The sequence below is a fragment of the Acinonyx jubatus genome, chromosome B3 (assembly GCF_027475565.1).
Source record: "Acinonyx jubatus isolate Ajub_Pintada_27869175 chromosome B3, VMU_Ajub_asm_v1.0, whole genome shotgun sequence".
In the NCBI taxonomy this organism is placed as follows: Eukaryota; Metazoa; Chordata; class Mammalia; order Carnivora; family Felidae; genus Acinonyx; species Acinonyx jubatus.
In genome coordinates this window covers 5783950-5804670 of record NC_069386.1, presented here as the reverse complement: position 1 = coordinate 5804670, position 20721 = coordinate 5783950, and the positions used below count along the sequence as shown (strand labels likewise).

The 20721-nt window shown below is 51.1% G+C and overlaps 1 protein-coding gene and 1 long non-coding RNA gene across 3 annotated transcripts; one reads left to right on the top strand and one right to left on the bottom strand.

Moving 5' to 3' along the window:
• Positions 1 to 561: 561 nt before the first annotated feature.
• Positions 562 to 13440, bottom strand: ARPIN (actin related protein 2/3 complex inhibitor). Its single transcript, XM_027068069.2, is given in 7 exon segments — positions 562 to 4061; positions 4880 to 5043; positions 5434 to 5583; positions 5586 to 5639; positions 8782 to 8914; positions 11891 to 11966; positions 13225 to 13440. Coding segments are annotated over 7 exon segments (678 nt in total). The 5' UTR covers positions 13317 to 13440; the 3' UTR covers positions 562 to 4052.
• Positions 12673 to 19578, top strand: LOC106965876 (uncharacterized). Of its 2 annotated transcripts, none has more exons than XR_001428687.3 (3): positions 12673 to 12943; positions 17622 to 17731; positions 17888 to 19578. It is a non-coding gene; the product is annotated as an uncharacterized LOC106965876 (long non-coding RNA). The 2 variants fall into 2 exon arrangements; XR_003423310.2 differs by lacking the exon at positions 12673 to 12943 and adding an exon at positions 15130 to 15680.
• Positions 19579 to 20721: the final 1143 nt, after the last annotated feature.

Here is a 20721-nt window from a genome sequence, read left to right as displayed (position 1 = left end):
AGTGGATTAAGGAGTTAAATGTAAAACCATATAATAACCAAAATGGAAGAAACAGAAATTGACAATATCTAACATCTGAAAGGAGAATATAAGCTTAGAAGCGATTCACAAAAAGTCAACAGATAGCTCTATACAAAGATTTTTATGTTTGTAAAAAATCCACTTTTTTAAAAACAAAAGAGGTTGTTAAAATACAGTAAATGGTTATATTTAAAATATAAATAACCGAAAGCCCCCCCCCCCAAGTATATAAACAGGCAAAGAAATTGAGGAAGCAAAGAGGAAATATATCTAGGAAATGAACATGAAAAAAAAGTTTAAGTTCACTATTAACGGGGGAAAAAGCTAATCAAAATTTAAGATTTATATTTAAGTTTGGGGCTCAGTCCGTTAAGCTGCTGACTTTGGCTCAGGTCATGATTTCACGGTCTGTGAGTTAGAGCCCCGCATCAGGCTCTGTGCTGACAGATCAGAGCCTGGAGCCTGCTTTGGATTCTGGGTCTCCCTCTCTCTCTCTGCCCCTCCCCAGCCCGCACTCTCTCTCTCTCAAAAATAAATAAACGTTAAAAAAAATTTTTTAATAAAAAAATTTGTTTTATTTTTACCTGATCAAATATCATTTTTTAAAATGTTATCACACTCAATTCTGGCAGGGGAAGCATGAAAATGGGTCTCTCCTACATTGCTGGTGAAATTATAATTTAGAACAACCCTTTGGGAAAGCAAATTTGATGATCTAAAAAGACCTTCACAAAAAAACTCCTAAATTCCCAGTAATCTGACTTGCGGGAATCTGTCCCTAAAGAAATAACCCCAAGATACAAAAATATGGCATGGTGGGGGTGGGGAAGAGAGGGCAGGAGGTGGGGTGGGGTGGGGGAAGCTGTATGGGTGAGACTGAGGGAACTATATAATCTAAAACAGTTGTATATAATTATATAACAGTATATAACCTAAAACATTAATTATTTTAGCTCCAAATAGGAATTAATTACCCCCAAATTGGGCAATGACAGAGCTATGAGAAGGCAGTCAATCTTAAAAAACAATGGTTATGAAGACTGTGTAGCAACATGGAAAGCGATCCTACAACACTAATGGAAAAAGGATTATGGAATTTTATGTGTAGGTATGGTATGACAGCAACCGTGTCCAGAACTTGCATATTCCATGGGCGGGCCACTCCCCCACCTCCGCTCTGCCGGTGTTCTTCTGTTGCTGGGAAGTCCCTTTCCTCCTCCACCTGAACTTCTGTCCTGTCCGCTCCCGCCGTTATATACCAAACCACTCTAGCCCTGTCGCTGTGAAACTGTAGCAGCCCCAGTTGGATTCGTTACTCTCAGGTTCTCTGCAGTCAAGGATCTTGGATATAAACAAATCAAATCTTATCACTCTCCCCAGAATCCCTGGCTTCCAGGAATTTAAGGATAAAGTCCCAAAGTACTTAATGTGATAAAGATGCCAAGGCTGACCTCCAGCCTCATCTCAAACGACTTCTACTCATTCTCTGAGCTCCAGCCACAAGGACCCTTCCCTTCCTCCCTTCCTTCCTCTCCTCCTTCCTTCCTCTCCACCCTTCCCCCTGCCCCCCCAAGACACCAAAGCCATTTATTGTCCAGGTCTTCCCCTATTGACACACTGGCCCTCCTTTTTTGGAATGGTGACCTGCCTATATGACCTTGCCATACCCTTTGGCCACGGTGCTTTGGGCAGCAGGATCCCTTCACAGGGTGCCTCTAGTCAATATCCCCAGTCCTCTTGCTGCTTAACCACTTCCCTGGCCATCCCCATGGTGGAGGTCCCAGCCAGCCCCATTCAGACACAGGATACCAGGGAGGCACCTTCTATAATGGTCGAGGTCAAAGGTCACAAGGATCTGAACTAAGAAAAGGGCAACAAGAACAGAAGAGATCTATGAGCAGTCCAGTGACCCATGACTTCAGGTGGCCCCAATGGAGCGCTAATCCCAAACCTCACAGCCATATCATCGAGCCCTGGCTCAAATATGCAAGAAGGTAAATGAAAACTGGAATCAAGATAATAACTGCTGGAGGCATAATATTACCTGCTCAACTGCTAATCAGTAGGACTGACTTCAGCCTGGGCAGGTCAGCAGTCAAGGATTTAGACAAGTTCCCTCAAGTCTAGGAATATAACCCTACTTCACAGGGCCAGGACTCCTCGGGCCCCTGTATTCAAGGTCCTTCTATAGGCCAAGGAAGCAAAGGACAGGGGAAGGAACATAAGCTTTGCTTTGGACATCTCTGGATTTGAATTCTGGCTGTTTCACTTATTAGCTGTGACTCTGGGCCAGTTGCTTCAACCTCTCTGAAGCCCCCTTTCTTCCCTGTTACATATATGTGGAAGCAGAATAAGCCAGTAAAGAATACAGAGTTTGAAATCTGAGTGCCTGGGTTTAAAGTCCTCTCTCCTCTATATACTATGGATGGAGCCTGTAAGTTTCAAAATCATACCAAAAAAAATGGGAATAATAATCACATGCACCTTAAAAAATAATCACAGGTACCTCATGGGATTGCTGTGAAAAGTAAGTAAGATTTTGCCAGCGCCGAGCAAATACAAGTTTCCCCCACTATGCAAAAAGTACAGCAGCAATCCTATGAAACTTTTTATGAACTGAAATGGTAGAAAGTGAAGAAACAATGGGAAATTTTTTGAGCATTCATTTAGGCTTTCCTGAAACCTTAGGGCACATCTCGCTAACGCATGCACATAATCGACTGAGGTGAAGCAGGTGCTCATAGACAGTTCAAAGCTATGGGGGCTGGATGCCGAGTGTCATTCCCAGGGAAGGAGACTCATGGGGCCACTCTCACTGCTTGGGGTGTGCCCAGCCTCTGTAACGGCTCACTGCAAAACAAATGCTGAACACAACTTTCAGTTTTTGCCTTTTCTCACAAAAATGAAAACCCTCTTCAGATTGCTTTCGGTTAGCAAAAACAGGTACTAAGGTAGGTCTGTCATAAAAGCCAAGGGTCATAACACGAACTTTCTTAAAGCGGGGGACATCTGTACTAGCATCAGGAAGCGGGCTGTAATTATTATCGCGGAAAGCATGTAGTGCTGTGTTTGATACATCAGGGGACTCGTCACCGCCCCCTCTTGTCCCCGAGACAAGCAGGACCCACATGCCACCACGTCTGTGCCCATTCTTGGGACGTGTAGAAGTCAATTCCACATCTCGTCACAGATCTGGGTGTGGGCCCACTACCCAGCAAGGAAATGTTCATGATCAAAAGACACGGCTTCCTTCTTACAGGATCACCGCTCAGTTGGAAGACTGTTCACACCTGATGTAACCCAGTCAGCGTAAAGGAATCCTTTTCTGAAAATTTACTCATTCATAAAAAGTTCTCAAAGTACAAAAAATGAAGACAAAGATGTTATCAAAATGTGGCCCGGTAGAGTGAGTCTGAAAGGTAGGGATCAGCCAGCCATACCTGTGAATACGCTAGGCCTCCCAGAGAGCAGCCCCAGGAAAGCAGCCAGGGAGGTCAGGAGACAGGAGCCCCCCGTGTGGCAGAGAACCAGAGGGGGGATAAAGAATTGGCAGCTGTAGGGGAAGGAAAGGGCACATGGGGGAAAGGGAGGTGTGAACGGGAGAGCAGAGGCTCCACCACTGGGCACTGGGGAAAAGCGACAGGTGTGCAGGGAAGGCAAGAAATACAACAAGGACAGAGGAAGGAACGCCTGAGCCACTCTGCATGCAGATGAGGGACATTCCCCAAGTCTACGCCAAGACCAAGTTCAATTCCTCTGACTGCCCCGGGGGGACCCATCCACTGCCTGCCTCTAGAAACAAGGCTGCCACTCAGGGCAAGGGCCACCATGAAAATACCTAGAGACGGGCCCTGCATGAGCCACAGCATGGGGCTCCCACTGCTCATGTCATGGTCTGGGATTTGGTTTTTGCAACGCTTATTCAAAGGGTATTCCATGGTGGCTGTAGGGAAGAACCAGGTAAGCCGAGCTCCAGGGTAGACGTTGACGGAAGAAATTCTCAGCAGCGCTGGTGGGACCCAGAGGTGACCTCAGTCATCCTACGAGTTAAGTAAAGAGGTGTGAAGAGAGCACATTTCATGAAAGTCTTCTACAAGGCATCAGACAAACAAGGGTTCAACCGAGTGGTACCAATGGGGCCCTCGGCCATCCTCCTTGGCTTTCCCTCATTAGAGCTGGCCCAAGGAGCTGGCCTGGCAGCCCTGATTATTTTTCATTCCGAGACTCCCTTTAGTAAGACAAAGGGGAATCCAGACCCTCTACTCTTCCTGCCCTGCTTTCTCTGGCGAATGTCATCATTCGCCATGGGTGAATAACCCATTTTTCAGTTGTAAATGTTCAATTGGGGCCTTTTGACATCAAACCTTCAGGTGAAATATGCTTCAGGAAAACACATCAACTGCAGATAGGCTAAGGGTGGACTGGGGGGGGTTGATCCTTGGCAGGAAAAAAAAAAAAAAAAAAAGCTCATTCAGCTCAGCTGCCACAACATGGCTAATGTGTTCACTTGAAGTGATAATGTTTGGAGATGTAATGGCATCAGGTTTCCCTGGTTTCCCTGTGAATTCCATTCTTTCCAGCCCTTGCTTTTATCCATCTTTGGAACTTTCTTGTAGATTGGCACAGTTCCGACCTACCGAAAAGAAAGGTCTCTCAGGTTGTCACCCTTCTTGCCTCGAAAGGAGTTTTCCCGAGGCTAACACATTCTCAGAAATTCCATGAACACCAAAGCTGGGGGGAGCAAAATTTATGCTGCCGTGTCCTTGTCCTACACCCAACCACAACCTGCGTGTACGAAGCTCCCGCCAAGAGATAAACCGTACCAATGCCAGGCTCACAGACATCTCTCTTGACCTACCCACTCCTCGTCCTCTGCCCCGTCCCCCTGCTCGCGGATCTCCGCCGTGGCCTCCTCCGAAGACTTTTGGGCCATGATGTTGTCCGTCCAGGATGCTCCTGTCTTTCCATCACCAGCGAAATTACACTTGGTCACTGTTCCAGCCTCAAGTTTGGCTAATGACTCTGAAAGAAGGGAAGAAGTTGAACGGCTTGTCTTTCTATAGTGGTAAAATAGTGGGGGGCCGGCCTGCTCTGCTGGGTACCCTAGGCCCGGGTTAAACCACTGCTCTCTTCAGTGCCCTCAGGGAGGCCCTGAGTGTGACCCCCAAGGCACTAAATAGGAGAGGTCACCCTAGGGAACCATGGGATTGGGCGGCACCCCAGGATCCAGAGTGTCTAGGCTGCTGGCCCCAGGGCACTTGTCCAGAGACTTAGGAAGAAGTCTCGGGAATAAGCAGACCTGGCCCACTCACGTGGGTTCTCAGCAGGTGGGGTGGAGGAGCCCTAAACAGGAGGCCGGGAACCGCTATGGGCCACGGGGACAGGAGACCACGTGAGGGCTGCACTGCTCACCCAGGAAGGGGCCGTCGCCTCGGGTTTTCAGCCGTACCCCGATCCCCAGCTCGAGCTCCATCGCCCCCATCTCTGACTCGGGCATCCAGAACGCCACCGTCTGGTCGGGGGTGAGGCTCTCCGTCAGCGCAAGCAGTTCTGGCTTTTGCCCAGGCTCTTCAGCGCCTCGGGCGTGAGTCTGTCCGTGTCCCCCGCAGCTTCCACCTCTGCAGGCACACAGCACAGGAGGGTCACAGCAAGCACTCAGGGAGGGTCTTTTGGGAGCCAGGGGAGACCTGAGTGTCTGACATGCCCACAACCACCTGAAGGCAGGGCTGTGCGTGCCCGCGGTGCCAGGAGTCATCGAGGCTGTCCTGGCAGGTGACTTCCGGCCCCGGGCTCTGGAGCCAGGCTGCCTGCTGCACATCTGCTCACAAGCCACGTGAGCCCGTGCAAAGGTGACTTAACCTCTCTGTGCCTGACAACAAGGGATAAAAAGGGTACCTAATGACAGGGTGGACATGAGGTGTAAACGAAATGACACCCGTGAAGCACTTAGCACAGAGTCTGGCACGTGGTAAACCCCCAATGAGCGTAAATGTTTTCATTATCCCTTCTTTTTTTACGCGGGAGAAAACGACGGCTTAGAGAGGTGAGGTGATCTGCCCAAGGTCACACAGCTGGTCAGCGGAGGAGGCAGGATTCAAACCCTCTACAAAATTCTGCCTCCGCACGGATTCCCCACTGCCTAGACAGGGTTCTTCTCCCCAGGCTCTGAGGGTCTCTGGGCTGGGGTCTGTGGAAGGAGCAGCGGACTACGGGGTCCACATACTCTCCCCTGGCCGGCTCACCCCAGCCGCGGCAGAGCTCGGAGGCTCAGGGGTGGGGGGATCCCAACAGCCTCACCTACCTGCCCTGAATGTCCCAAATCTGCAGATCCCGGGTCGGGTCCGGCGGGGGGCGTAGGGTGGGATGAGGTGATGGTCCGAGACTGAGAAGTGAGGCCTCACAGGGCTGGGAAGCCTCACAGGCCCCAAGAGCCCAGGAAGGTGTGCACAGCCACCCCAGCTCAGCAACCCGGCGCGGGCCGGCAGGCTGGCTTCTCCATGGCGAGAGCCAGGGGCAGCGAGAGTAGCCTAACAGCCGTGGAGGCCGGACCCTGTTCCATTCAGGGTTCCCCTTGGGAAACCTTGCCGGGTTCCCCAGACGCCGCACTCCCACCAAGAGCTTTCGAACTGCTCCTGGTTCCTCAGCCCTCACCCCGCCCAACGTCCCTCAGACAGACCACCTCTCACCTCCACTCCCCAAGGTCACGGAAGCCCGAGGTGGGGTTACTCACCCTGCCACCGCCCTGTCAATTTACCGATAAGCACAAGAAACCTCTCCTCCTTCTCTTCCGTTTCCATCTCAAAGGACCAAGTGTCCCTCTCCGGCCTCGAGCCAGCGTTCCTCCATCTGGGCTCCAGATCCCACCCCTCTCCGTCCTCAGGCACCTGGGTCTCCTGCTCCACACTGGATCTTACCTTAACGCCTTGCTGAATTCTGGCTTTGACACCCACTACTCCAGACCCCCTCTCCCCGAGTCACTGGGAGCACTTCACTGTGAGCCCACTGGATGCCCCACAGTCCTGGCCTTGCTGGGCCTCAGGCAGCACCTGACCCCATTGCTACCCCCACTCAGAGAGACACATGCTCCCTACTTCCCTCAGACCTCTGCAGGGGTCCCTCCTCTGGTTCCTAGTGGGCTCCTTCCTGGCCTCCCGGGTGACTCCATATCCACTCTCACAGCTTCTGTACTCGCAATGTGTGATGGGCCCTAAACGTGTGCCACCAGCCCCGCCTGCTTCCTGGGTTCCAGAATTGTGCCTCCAAGGCCCCAGCGGGCATCATCCTCTACCTAGAGGTGCAACCACGTGTCCCAGACAGAACTCTTCTCCTCACACCTGCCTGAGCCCAAACCCCAGGGTCGTCCCTGACCCCTCTCTCACTCTCCCCATCTCCAAACACTGAGGCCGCTGTGCCTCCTCTGTCCCGAGTCTCTCCAGTCTCTGCATCCTCACTGACAGGCCCTTAATCTGGCCACCACAGCCTCTTAATAGGCCTGCTGGTCGCCCCCTGGGATTTTTGTTAAGTTTACTTTTTTTTTTTTTTTTTTTTTTTAGGAATCTCTACACCCAACATGGGGCTTGAACTCACGATCACATGCTCTTCTGACTGAGCTAGCCAGGCACCCCTCCCCCTGGGAGGGGATTTGTTTATTTTTTTAAGTTTATTTATTTATTTTGAGAGAGAGAGAGAGAAAGAGCATACTCGAGCAGGGAAGGGGCAGAGAGAGAGGGAGAGAGAGACAATCCCAAGCAAGCTCTGCACTGTCAGTGCAGAGACCAATGTGGGGCTCAAACTCACGAAGTTGGATGCTTAACCCACTGAGCCACCCAGGTGCTCCCCGCTTCACCCCGGGATTTTTTAAAACTGTTCTAATCACATCCCTGCCCTACTTAAAACCACTCACAACAGGACTCCCTTGCATTCTCGATCAGGTGTCCTTCTGGGGCCCTTCTCCACCTGGCCCCTGCCTCCCTAAAGGCTTCTCCTCACCTGCATCAGGAGCCCCCAGTTCCCATCATGCTTTGGCCTGCAACCCCCTCCTGCAACACCTTTCTAAACCCCAACACTCTGCTGATTCCTGCTTTCCTTTCAGCTTTTCGCACTGGTGTTTCCCCCTCCAGGCTGGCCCCGACCGTGCCTGCCTGGGCCCAGAGCCCCTCCTCTGTCCTGTCCATCTCCTCTAAGGGACTGAGGACATCTCGAATGCAGGTCCAAATCTTGTTTGTCCCTGTGGTCCCTGGACCCTGGCATGTGGCTCAGGGCCTGGCAGAGGGTAGATGCTCATGAAATATTCAGAGAATGAACAGACAACTGAAACTATGAATGAATAAACTGATAGAGAGATGGAAGGATTCTCACTCAACCTCCAAACCTTCTTCCACAGACAGCAAAGCGTTCCCTGTAGAGCCACAGTTGGAAAGAGTAAGGAGGTCCAAGGGCCTAAGAATCATATGGAATTTGGGCAGGAAGATGAAGGCTGCCAGGGGCCTGGCCTGGGCTCTGCACAAAGGCAGTGAGAGCCCAGAGCCAGGTTCTCGGTCGCCTCTGCCAGACTGCAGGAGTCAGGCCAGCCAGGCCCCTGGGATTGAGGTGGGGCACTGGGGATCCTCTGAGTGAATGAGGGGCAGGAGGAGTCTGGCCAGCAGGCCCCCAGACCAGACATGGACTCCAAGGCTGAGCGGACACTCATTAGGGACCAAGAGACACAGCAAGGCCACAGGGTGGGAGGGCCCTGAGGGAGGAAGGACGGAAGATACCTACTGTAGGACGACATGAGGAAGCCCGTGTTCACCTTCTTGGTGGCACTGAAGTTGGGCTCGATTTCGTTTCCCTTGGGGTCGAACTTCCGGCGATGGATGAGACTGGGCCGGATGTAGAGCACGTAGTAGCGCTCCTGGGGCCGGAGACAGGGAGGGCGTTGTCTCACTCCCCTCACCCTCCAACACACACACTCCCCACAGGGCTCCACTGCGAGCCCCCAAACCTCCCCCTCCACCCGAATCCCATCTCAGCTCCCAAAGATATTCCAGTTGGGCAGATGCCCCGCCCCCCCATATTCGCTCATTTATCCAATCACATGCTCAGTACGCACCTGCCTCACATAACGAAGCATGTGTGCTCCTTGCGGCCAAGAGACGGCAGGCCCCCCCGCCTGACCCCAAAGTCCCCACACGGCCAGAGACAGAAAGCACATACAGAAAACCATAACCCAAGCACCGAGGACCCCAAATACCATGATGCAGGAGTGGAGGAGGGCAAGGGTAATAGAAAGGGCACTGAAAGTTCCGAGGGAGGGCGGCCATTATGCCGCTTCCGACACGTGTTGGACCTGGGGCTAATCCCTCCTAGCCTCAGTTTCCCCTGTTGCGTGGGGACAACGTGCTGTCTACTTTCAGAAACGCGGCAAGGGTTCGATGAGATACTAGAGACGCAAGCAGTGTAAAACGTAAAGGGTGCTGCAAATGCTGTTTGCCAGCTACTCTGGCCAAAGCGGGTGGGTCACATGCTCCTGGACACTGGAGACGAGGAATCCACCTCTTGGCAAGGTCTCCAAGCATGGAGAAACCTGCAGCTTCCGGGGGAAAAGGGAGTAGGGAGAATATTAAAAGCCTGGGACAGGTACGAAATAAAAGTGAAGGTCTGGTGCGCATGTCTGAGCAACAGAGGATAGTCAGAGGCCTCGTGGGAGCCCAGGCCGGGAAAGCAATTAGCACCAGTTTGAAATGGGCCTTGAGTTGGTATTTGGAGTTTGGACTTTACCTGATAGACAAGAAGGAATCCCAAAAGGTGTGTGTGTGTGTGTGTGTGTGTGTGTTTTAAATATTCTTCCACATTTATTGATTTTTTGAGAGAGACAGAGAGAGAGAGAGAGGGAGGGAGAGAGAGAGAGAGTGGGGGAGGGGCAGAGAGAGAGAGGGAAACACAGAATCCGAAGCAGGCTCCAGGCTCCGAGCTGTCAGCACAGAGCCCGACATGGGGCTCGAACTCACAAACTGTGAGATCATGACCTGAGCCAAAGTCAGACGCTTAACCGACTGAGCCACCCAGGCACCCCATGAGGGAATCCCGAAAGGTTTTTGAACAGCAGTGAGACCCTCCAATATGTCTTTCAGGAAACAAGTGACCGGCAGAGCAAGAATGAGCGTCGGGGGCAGCTGGAAGGTTTGATGAGGACAGGCTAATTTTCTGAGGCCCCATCCGCCTAAGGCTAGTAGAAAGAGGAAGGGGAGGGGTGGGAAGGGATGGCCAAGGTAGAAGGACCAACAGGACCAGGCACTGCTTCCCGGGGGGAGGCTGGAGGAAGAGACAGTAGAGGTTTGCAGGAGTCTAGTGCATTATCATTAGAAGGGAGAACTCAGAGAAGGTAAGTGTGGGCAGGGCCTGACAGAACGCTCTGCCCCAAGGGCAGCAGAGGGAGGCCGGTCCCACATCAGCCTGGAGCTACTGCTGGCTCTGCCGGGCAGGCTGGCTGGGGGCTCCGGACTGCTGTGTCCACCCTGCTGGCTGGCACCCTAAGGAGGGGGGTGGATGCAGCAAAACACCTCTTGGGCGAAACCGGTGCCGAGCTGGGAGCGGAGGCTTTTCCCGGGGCTGCAGGGCAGCAGCGGGCTCTGAGCCCCTGGGACGAGCTCAGCTATAGAGAACAAGGAGATAAGGTGGTCAGCACACCGAGTGGGGCTGTTGGAAAGGGGGTGGAAATTCAAAACTAGGGCTCAGGAAAGACACGGGCAAGTATCGGAGGGTGAGCAGTGGGTGCGTCTGTGGACACCTGAGATGGCGTGGTGATGGAGGGCACGACCCCAAGGGTGTGAGGGGGCAAGCGGACAAGGGCACGGACGTGGGAACTGAAGCCCCAGGCGGGGTCAGCAATGCAGACTTAATGTGGAGGCTGGACAAAGGCCCAGAACACAGCTACCCTCCTCCCACCCCAACGTCCCTGCCTGTATGCACGAGGAGGCCCAGGTCCACAGCAGTGACCTGCTTTCTAAAAACCCCACATTCCAAAGTGCCCAGCCACACACAGTGCTGCTCAAAGACGAGCGAGCCCAGGCCAAGAGAGCCACCACTTTGCAAACGGAGAACTTTAGGTCTCCTTCCAACAACAAACTCCACCAGTACATTTTCAATGATTCAGGGGCGCCTGGGTGGCTCAGTTAAGTGTCCGACGTCAGTTCAGGTCATGAACTCACGGTTTATGAGTTCGAGCCCCGCGTCGGGCTCTGTGCTGACAGCTCAGAGCCTAGAGCCTGCTTTGGATTCTGTTCCTTCCTCTCTCTCTGCCCCTCCCCCACCTCTCTCTCGCAAGAAGAAACATTAAAGAACAATTAAAATGAATCAATTCCAAAAAATTCAAAGGTGACATGACCTCCCAGAACAAACCTGGTACCCAAAAGGGGAAGGTCACTGCTGACCCATCAGGCCCTCCCAGAAAACAGAGCCCCTCATCCTGCCCACCCAGCGAGGCTCCCAGCCCTTTAAACAGAAGCAATGGGACCTCTTTGGAGCACCCTCCAGCCCACACAGCAGCCACAGCCTCAGTCCTGAACCAGTCACCTCACCCCTTCCTGCTCTCAACCCTCCCAATCCGAGCCCCAAACACTCACCACTGGGGTCAGTGCTGATCTGTGTCCTCAGCAGGAACCCAGGCCCCGTCATCTGTCCTCTGCCCAACGCCAAAGTCACCTTTCCACTCAGTGGTCCCTTTTGGCTGCTATCTCCCCACCCACTCCCCACCTGCCCTGTGAGCCCCTCCCGGGAGGAACCGGACCCCAAATCTCAGCACTGATGTAGTCAAGCACCGGGAGATCTGCCGGTGGGTGAGGACCATGAAGGCAGCGCCCTGCTAGTGTCCCCAGGAAAGTGTCCTCACCTTCCTGCCACGGGCATCCAAGATGCTGTGCCGAGACACGTCCACCAGTCCTCCCTCCAGCAGGACGCCACTTCCCCTGGGGATGGAAAGAAGGGATCAGCTGGTTGTGTCAGTCCTCAGGGAAGAGGCGTAAGTTCAACGGCCCAGGGCAGAGTGTGCACGGGGCTAGAAGCAAGGCCCACAAGTGTCTCCTATTCACCTGATTCCCAAACGCTGGGGCACTGCCCAGAGAGTAGAAGGGACCTCCTCAAGGCTGCAAGACCAAGCTGTGGCCCCTCCTGCAAGGGGTTACTGTAACCAGAGCCTCAGTCTTCCTATCTACAAAACGGGAGAATAGCCACCTCACTCTGAGTCTTGTGACGATGATGACAAAAGATCATGTGAGTGAAAGTGCTAAACTATTAAGTGCTTACCAAATAGAAAGGAGTTTACTTCTTTAATCAAACTTGAGGGAGGGGTCTAAGCTGCTATAAAGTATCTTCCCTTTTCACCTGTTTTAAAACACTTTCTATTCCTCTTGTCATCCATACGCACTTAGAGGTGGCGAAACCCCACACCAGAAGTTTTATGACTAGCCCAAGATCGTGGGGTCCCTCGCAGAGAGTTCCTAGTTCCCCGCTTCCCGCTTCTAGTTTTCACAAAACCTGGGGTTTCCCTTTTAGAGCCACAGAAATGGGAGAGGGCGGGGACACTGTCCGGGAAGGAATGGGGGAAACTCTATTACCTGCCCCTACCGACCCCTCACCTCCAGATTCCTTAGTGTTTGTACCTGCTGCTGGCATGGTCCACGTGTTCTCAAAACCTCTGCGTGGGTGACCGCAGGGCCTCCCCTCCACCCCATCCGGATGCCGATCCCACACGCGCCTCCAGGCAGGCATTGCCCTCCCGCGGCCGCGCCACGCCAGCTCCCCCGCGCCGTTGGGATCGCTCCACGCCTTCGTCCCTTCCGGGGCGGGAAGTGGGGCGGGCGGCCTGAACCAAGGCCCGCGGGCAGGGCGGCGAGGCAAGTGGCTGGGAGTTTTACAGTCGCGACAGGCAGGGGTAGAGACAAAGGTCGGTGCTTTCGAGCTCCGTTTGGGAGTCGGATCGAGACCCTCTCCCGACGCTACGGGGCGGGGGGCAGTGGGGAATTTTAAGCCGATCTGTGTTCTAAGGGTGCGCTCTGCTTGCAGGGCGGAGGGGAGCGCTGGTGAGGGGGGCGGGGGGCTTTGGCCAGGTCTGCCTCCCCTCCCACCCGCACCCGGACCGCGGTCCCCTCCCCAATCCCGAAGCCCGGGTTCTAAACCGGGGCCGGAGGCGGCCAGAGAGGCACGGGCAGAGCGCGGCGGGCCTACCCCTGGTGGGCGGCGGGCTCCCAGGCCCCCGGCAGCCGCGCGCTCCGCACCGCCTTGTTCCGGAGGGCGCTGTCGTGGTAGATGCGGCTCATGATGCGCACGGCCCCTGCGTCCGCAGGCCCGGCGCTCGGAGGCGGCGCGCGGGGTCGCGGGCTTGGCGCCGGGAGCGCGGAGAGCGCGCGCGGGGCCGCAATTCCCAGTCGCCGAGCCGGGAAGGGCGCGGCCCCGGGCGGGATTTAAAGGGGCCGAGCCCATTCCTGCCGCGGGACGGCGCGCGCGGGGAGGTGGGCTTCCGGGAAGACCCTCGGCTGGGGCCTTAGCGTGGGCAGGGTGGAAAGCCACGTCCTCCTCTTTCCCTCCCTCTTTCGCATTGCTAGAGGGAGACCCCCCCCCCGCCCCAACACACGCACAAAGGGGGAAACTGAGGCCCAGAGATCCTATAGGATCAGCTCCGGAAGCAGCAGGAATGGGGAAAAGAGAACAGCTCTCAGGGATGGCGGGCTGGTCGGCACAGAAGCTACTCTTGATGCTCCCACAGTGGCTGCGGAAAGGGTTCCAGGGATCTGTGCTTAGTTTTAGGTCAGAGCAAGGGCACATGGAGGTTTGTGCCCCAACTGTGTAAGGTTGGCCAAGTTTCTCAACCTCTCGGAGCTCATGCGTCCTCCTTTATGGCGTCAGGATGAGAGGAGTAGTCAAGATTAATTATCTCACTCTACAGCATAGCATTTCCCCTCTCTGCCTTCCCACACAGCTCTTGAACCCCTCCCCAGCTCCCCACTGTCCACTGCCCAAGTATGTAACAGTCTAGACAGGCGTTTTTCCAGTGCAGGGCTCTGTTTGACCCTGGGATTGTTGAAAAGTCTTGGTACTCTTGTTTGAGAATGGGCACTTGAACCCATTCATGGAGTTCATCTGTGGCCTCTGAGGGGGAGCATTCAAGAAGGGAGGTACCTGGTTGCCCAAAATGAGCTGTTAGTGGTAGAAGCAGCCCCTCTCCCCACACACACACATAAAGACTTGGGTGGGTCCTAGCGTTTTTGTTTTCAAGGACTCCTTCCTCCATTAAAAAAATATTGGGGGGAGGGGGCGCCTGGGTGGCTCAGTTCGTTGGGCATCCATCTTTGGCTCAGGTCATGATCTCACGGTTTGTGAGTTCAAGCCCCGCGTGGGGCTCTGTGCCGACAGCTCAGAGCCTGGAGCCTGCCTTGGATTCTGTTTCCTTCTCTCTCTGCCCTTCCTCACCTTGTGCTCTGTGTCTCTATGTCTATCAAAAAATAAATAAATGTAAAAAAATTTTTTTTAATTAAATAAAATAAAAAAAATTTTTAGGGGCACCTGGGTGACTCAGTCAATTAAGCGTGGACTTCAGCTCAGGTCATGATTGCGTAGCCCCAACAGGCTTTGCGTAGCCCCATCAGCTGTGCTGACAGCTCAGAGCCTGGAGCCTGCTTGGGAGTCTGTGTCCCCCTCTCTCTCCGCCCCTCCCCCACTTGCACTCTGTCTCTCTCTCTCTCTCAAAAGTAATAAAGCATTAAAATAAATAAATAAAAAGTTTAATTATATTTTATGGGTGGGTTGACCTAACGATGAATATATTAATATTATATATTAAAACATTTTCTTCAGCCTAAAAATTCTTTTTTGTTTTCTTCTAATTTTAAAGAAATTAAAACATTTCCATGGGCCCCAGGCTTTGTGTCTAATGGATCAGTTAGCCCCATCCCCAGCCTGGCCTACCAGGCTGTTCTGGAAATGTCTGAGAGAGAAGGACAAGACCCTTAGTGGGAAGTCCCTCTGGCGGAACTGTCTTTTGGTTCTCTCTCTTCAAAACTCCCCAGCCTGATATAAGGAACTCCTACAACCCAATAGCAAAAAAACAAAAAACAAATAACCCGATTTAAAAATGGGCAAAGGAACTGAATAGACATTTCTCTAAAGAAGACATACAAATGATCCACAGGTACATGAAAAGCTGCTCAATATCCCTCATCATCGGGGAAATGCAAACCGAAACCACAATGAGATATCACCTCATACCTGTTAGAATGGCGGGTATCAGAAAAAATGAAAGAGAAATGTTAGGGAGGATGTGGAGAAAAGGGAGCATTTGATACACTGTTGGTGGGTGTGTAAACTGGTCTAGCCACTGAGGAAAACGGTGGAAGGTTCTTAAATGAAACCTAGAACTGCCATATGATCCAGCAATCTCACTTCTGAGTACCTATCCAAAGGAACAGAGATCAGGATCTCAAAGGGGTGTCTGCACTCCCGTGTTCCGTACAACACTGTCCACAATAGCCAAGACATGGAAGCAATCTAAATGGTCATCAGTGGGTAAATTGGGGGGAAATGCGGTATATACCTACAATGGAATATTATTCAGCTTTTTAAAAAGGCAGGAAATCCTGCTATTTGCAACAACTGGATGAACCTGGAAGGGAAAGAAACCAGACACGGTAAGACAAATACTGCCCGATCTCATTTGTACACGGGAAATCTAAAAGAGTCAAACTCGTAGAAGCAGAGAATAGAGTGGTGGTTGCCAGGGGCTGGGGGGAGGGGGAAATGGGGAGATGGAAGTCAAAGGCTACAAAGTTTCAGGGCTACAAGATGAATAAGACCTAGAGATCTGTACAGCACGGTGCCTCTAGTTAATATTGCAGTACATACTTGAAGATTTACTAAGAGGGTGGGGTGCCTGGGTGGCTCCGTCAGTTAAGAGTCTGACTTCGGCTCAGGTCATGTGCTCTTGGTTGATGAGTCTGGGGCTCCGTGCTGACAGTTTAGAGCCTGGAGCCTGCCTCGGAGTCTGTGTCTCCCTCTCTCTCTGCCCCTCCCCTGCTTGCACTCTGTCTTTCTCTCTCTCTAAAAAATAAACATTAAAAAAAATTTTTTTTAGTTTTTTTAATTTACTAAGAGGGTAAATCTTATGTTAAGTGTTCTTTTCATACACACAGAATAATAGTAACAAATAAACAAGGGCAGGAGGAAACTTTTGGAGGCGATGGGTGTGATTATGGCATAGATTATGGTGATAGTTTTTTGGGTGTGTACTTACCTCCAAATTCATCAAGTTGTATACATTAGATATTTACAGCTGTTTTTATGCCAATCATGCCTCAATAAAATGGTGTAAAAAACAAACAAAAAGCCGCAGGCTGGTCACAGCCACATGACTGGCATGGCCCCCTTCCTTTGTCATCTTCCCACTCAAATGGCTTCAAATCTCCTCTGTCTTCTATGGCAGCCACTAGCCACATGTGGCTATTTTAATTTTTGCTTTAATTAATTAAATCTATGTAAAATCCAATTCTTCAGTCTCACTAGCCACATTTCAAGGGCTTAATAGCTAGCAACATGTGGCAAATGGCTACCATTTTGGATAGCACAGACACAGAACAGTTCCATCATTGCAGAAAGTTCTATGGGACAACGCTGCTGTAAATCCTTTCTTGGAAAGAATAATCTCTTTCTTGCTGGGCTCTGTGACTTCACCCCATCAGTACAATTGGGAGAACAGGCACCAGCGAGCCACGAAGCTAAGAGAATAAGAAAACTTCTTTTTCAAAAGGTTCCGATATTTATTTCCTAAAGAGTATCAGTCATCATTGGCAAAAGACCAAAACTTTGTTGGACTTTCTTATACCTATTTGTAGATTATTGATGTGTCTACATTAAATTGTAAACCATGAGGTGCAACACAGAGACAGCTTAAGCTCTGGGCCCCTCAGTACGATGGCCCTTTTTAAGGACAGGGTTGAAGAACCCTAACAATGTGTTCACATGGGCATATGCTTTTATAAAATGTTCACAGGTAAGGCAGTTTTGGGGTTTTGTTTTTAAATTTACATATATATATATATATATATATTTTTTTTTTTTTTTGAGAGAGAGAGAGAGAGCAAGCAAGCTGGGGAGGTGCAATGAGAGTGGGAGAGACAGAATCCCAAGCGGTCCCCACACTGTCAGCACAGAGCCCGATGCAGGGCTTGAATTCACGAACCGTGCGATCGTGACCTGACCCGAAACCAAAGGTCAGGCGTTCAACTGACTGAGCCACCCAGGCACCCCAATAAGGCAATTTTGGATGTGGTCAGTTAAGACCACTATCTCTCTCTCTCTCTCTCTTTTTTTTTTTTTTTTTTGGCCCTAATTTTCCTTTACCTCATGTCGGATATTGGAATGACTCGAATGAGAGTCAAGTTGACATGAGATACGTTTAGTTTGGGTTTCATGGAACAGATCTACGGGGTCTATAGTCTTTCCCACCTATCATTCGGTTTTTGCAAGCTGTGCTGGTGTGGGTGTGCCCTACCAGCCTCTGGGCCGACTCACCTACTGTAGGGCACCAAGGTGCAGGGCCAGGGATCACATCCCAGCAGAAATGTGTCCTGTAGAGCCTGGCACTGAGACTGCATGGGGACAGGAGAAGCAACAAAGCATGGATCATAAGGAACCAGAAGCCGGTATATAGAAAATTCTTCTACTCGCCAGACCAGGTAAAATCGTAAGCAGAGGATTGGTTCTTAATCCTCATCAAAATGCAAGTTTTCTCAGGAATGTTCTCGCTAAAGATGTAATTATAAACCCACCAACATTTTTTTTTTCTCTCTTTTGGTGGGCACTGGGCACAACTGAACGTATCAGGATTTCTGTTGAGCAGAAATAGACAACAGTGAAACAAACAAGGAACGCCTGCCTGTGTGTGTAGTCTCGGGTTTTATGCATCGCATCACATCTTAGCATATCTGACACATCTTGTCTTGACAAAGTCTGCTGGTTCCGGAAGAGAGAGAGCACCAAATTGCCACAAATGCGGTGAAATAATCTGAAGAAAACACGCACACCCACCACACAGCAAAAGATGCAAAACAAAGGAAGCACTGAAGAGAGAAAGCATAATACAAAATAAGATGCCAGAATGAGAACGAAGCCTATCCATCACGTTACATCAATAAATGCAAATAGGACAGGCCTTGTTTGGAAAGAAAATCTATGATACGCCTTTGTTATCAGACATCTCTTCGTGCCACATCACAGCCTCTGGTCCTTCCATGCCTCCAGAGCCTCTGACCCGTCCTGTCCTAGCCTCTCCGGGGTGACCAATTCTGCCCGCGTTCCAGCTGACTTCTGACACACAGAAACTGTCCTCCACACTTCACCTCACGGCCACACGCTTGCCCCCCGAGACAACTGGTCCCAAGGGCGCTTAAAAGAAGACTCCCGGGATAGGATTGTGACATTGAATTGCCTCCTTACTGGTCTGATGGCAATAAGGACACTTGCTAGCGTAAAGCAGGGGGTGGTAACCCTTGGCATGAACTGGGCATCAAAATTGCTGAGGTTTTCACCTGTGGTTAGCTGGGGGTGAGGGGCAGGTAGAAGGTGGAATTCAGCTGGGAACTGCAATGTCTGCAGCCTTTCATTGGTTATGGGGTCAGTGATGATTATGAGAAATGCAGAGTAGGCCGGCTTTTATGAACATGAGACACCTTGCAAAAAAGAAAATGGTAGGCTCGGGGTAGCTGACAGCCAGCTTAAGGGTTTGTAAAAGCCGTGGGGAGCTTTATGGCAGTTTTTGAGGAGCCTCTACTCCTGCAGCTCGGGGGCAACCTGATAAAGCCAGGCTCTGCCACTGATCATCAGGGTGACAGGGCTGCTTGCTCTGTGCCAGCTGCTGCTGAGATGACAGACCTTGTGCGCTTCAACTCACTTCGTGTGGGTACAACCCACCAGTGCCCCAAGCCCTCCTGTGTAGCGCGTCTCCCCCTCTTGCCCTGAGGCGTCCACATTGGTGCTGAGGTGCGAGACACTGGGGGCCCTCTGGGCGCCAAGCTTGGACGACCCTGAAGTGAAGGGCAGTTAACACTTGTGGAGAGAATGTTTGACCCGTGGGGGACGGAAGCTGCCAGATAAAATTCTCCCTTCTTTCTCTCCCTGTATAGACAATGATGAAATACAGTTAAAAAGGAAGATGGCCTCTTGGAAGATGGTCCCATGAGATCAGACACACACTCCCTCTTCATTCCAAGCCTTGACCTGCCGAGTGATGCAGCCTCAGATTTGCTCTTCCCGCCTCCCCGCCCCTCAGCGATGTTCCTTGTTCCCTTCCCCTGGCTTTCCTGGGATTGCATTCCCTAATAAAGTCGTAGCAAGGGAGATTGGGTCTCGGGCTGTGCGTTTTGAAAAACCCAATCTATACAATCATATGTAAGAATTTTCCAGGAGCACCTGGGTGGCTCAGTCCGTTGAGCGTCTGACTTCAGCTCAGATCATGATCTCATGGCTTGGCTCATGAGTTTGAGCCCCACGTCGGGCTCTGTGCTGACAGCGTGGAGCCTGGAGCCTGCTTCACATTCTGCCTCCGTCTCTCTCTGCCCCTCCCCTGCTCATGCTCTCTCTCTCTCCTTCCCTCTCTCTCTCAAAAGTAAACATTAAAAAAAATATTTTTTAAGAATTTTCCAAAGCAAAATGACCCAGAAGGATAAATATAAAAGGACTTGGCAAACAGAAGACACATACAAACCAAAATGGCAGACACTTTTAATAACAGACAAATGACACTTTTAATAACAGACAAGGGTGAACTTAACACATAATGCATCAAATCCGATTTTTTTTAAATGGGATTTTATAGTGATAAAAATTACAGTCCACAAAGAAGCTGTATGAGGATGATACCGATGTGTCAAATCAGGCAGTAGTAAAATTCAAAAGTAAAACACCATAGAAGAAAATACAAATAAAAAGAGATCACAATGAGATCCCATCTCACACTCACTAAAATGACTAGTCTACAAAAACAAAAACAGAAATAACAATTTTTAAAAAAAATTTCTTTAATGTTTTCTTAATTTTGAGAGAGTTAGAGTGTGAGCAGGGGAGGGACAGAGAAAGAGGGAGACACAGAATGTGAAGCAGGCTCCAGGCTCCAGGCTCAGCACCAAGCCCGACGCGGGGCCTGAACTCACAAACGGTGAGATCATGACCTGAGCCGAAGTCAGACGCTTACCCGACTGAGCCACCCACGTGCCCCCAGAAATAACAAATTTTGATGAGAACATAGAGAAACTGGAACCCTCGCGCACTGTTAGCGGGAATGTAAAATGATACAGCCATTATGGAAAGCATTTTTGAGGTTCCTCAAAAATTAAACGTAAAACTACCATATGATCCAGCAAGTCGGCCTCTGGGTATACACCCAAAAGAATTGAAAGCAGGGACTCAAACATATACTTACATACTCATGTTCACAACAGCGTTATTCACAAGAGCCGAGAGGTGGACACAACCCAACGTCCAGCCGTGGATGAATGGCCCCCAAAAACGTGGTAGAAAGAACAGTAGGATATTATTCTGCCTTAAAAAAGGAAGGAAATGTTGACACACGGATGAACCTTGAAGACATGACGCTAAGTGAAATAGAAGGCCACAAAAGGATGATATTGTATGATTCCACCTATAGGAGGAGGTACTTAGAGTAGTTCTAGTAGTACT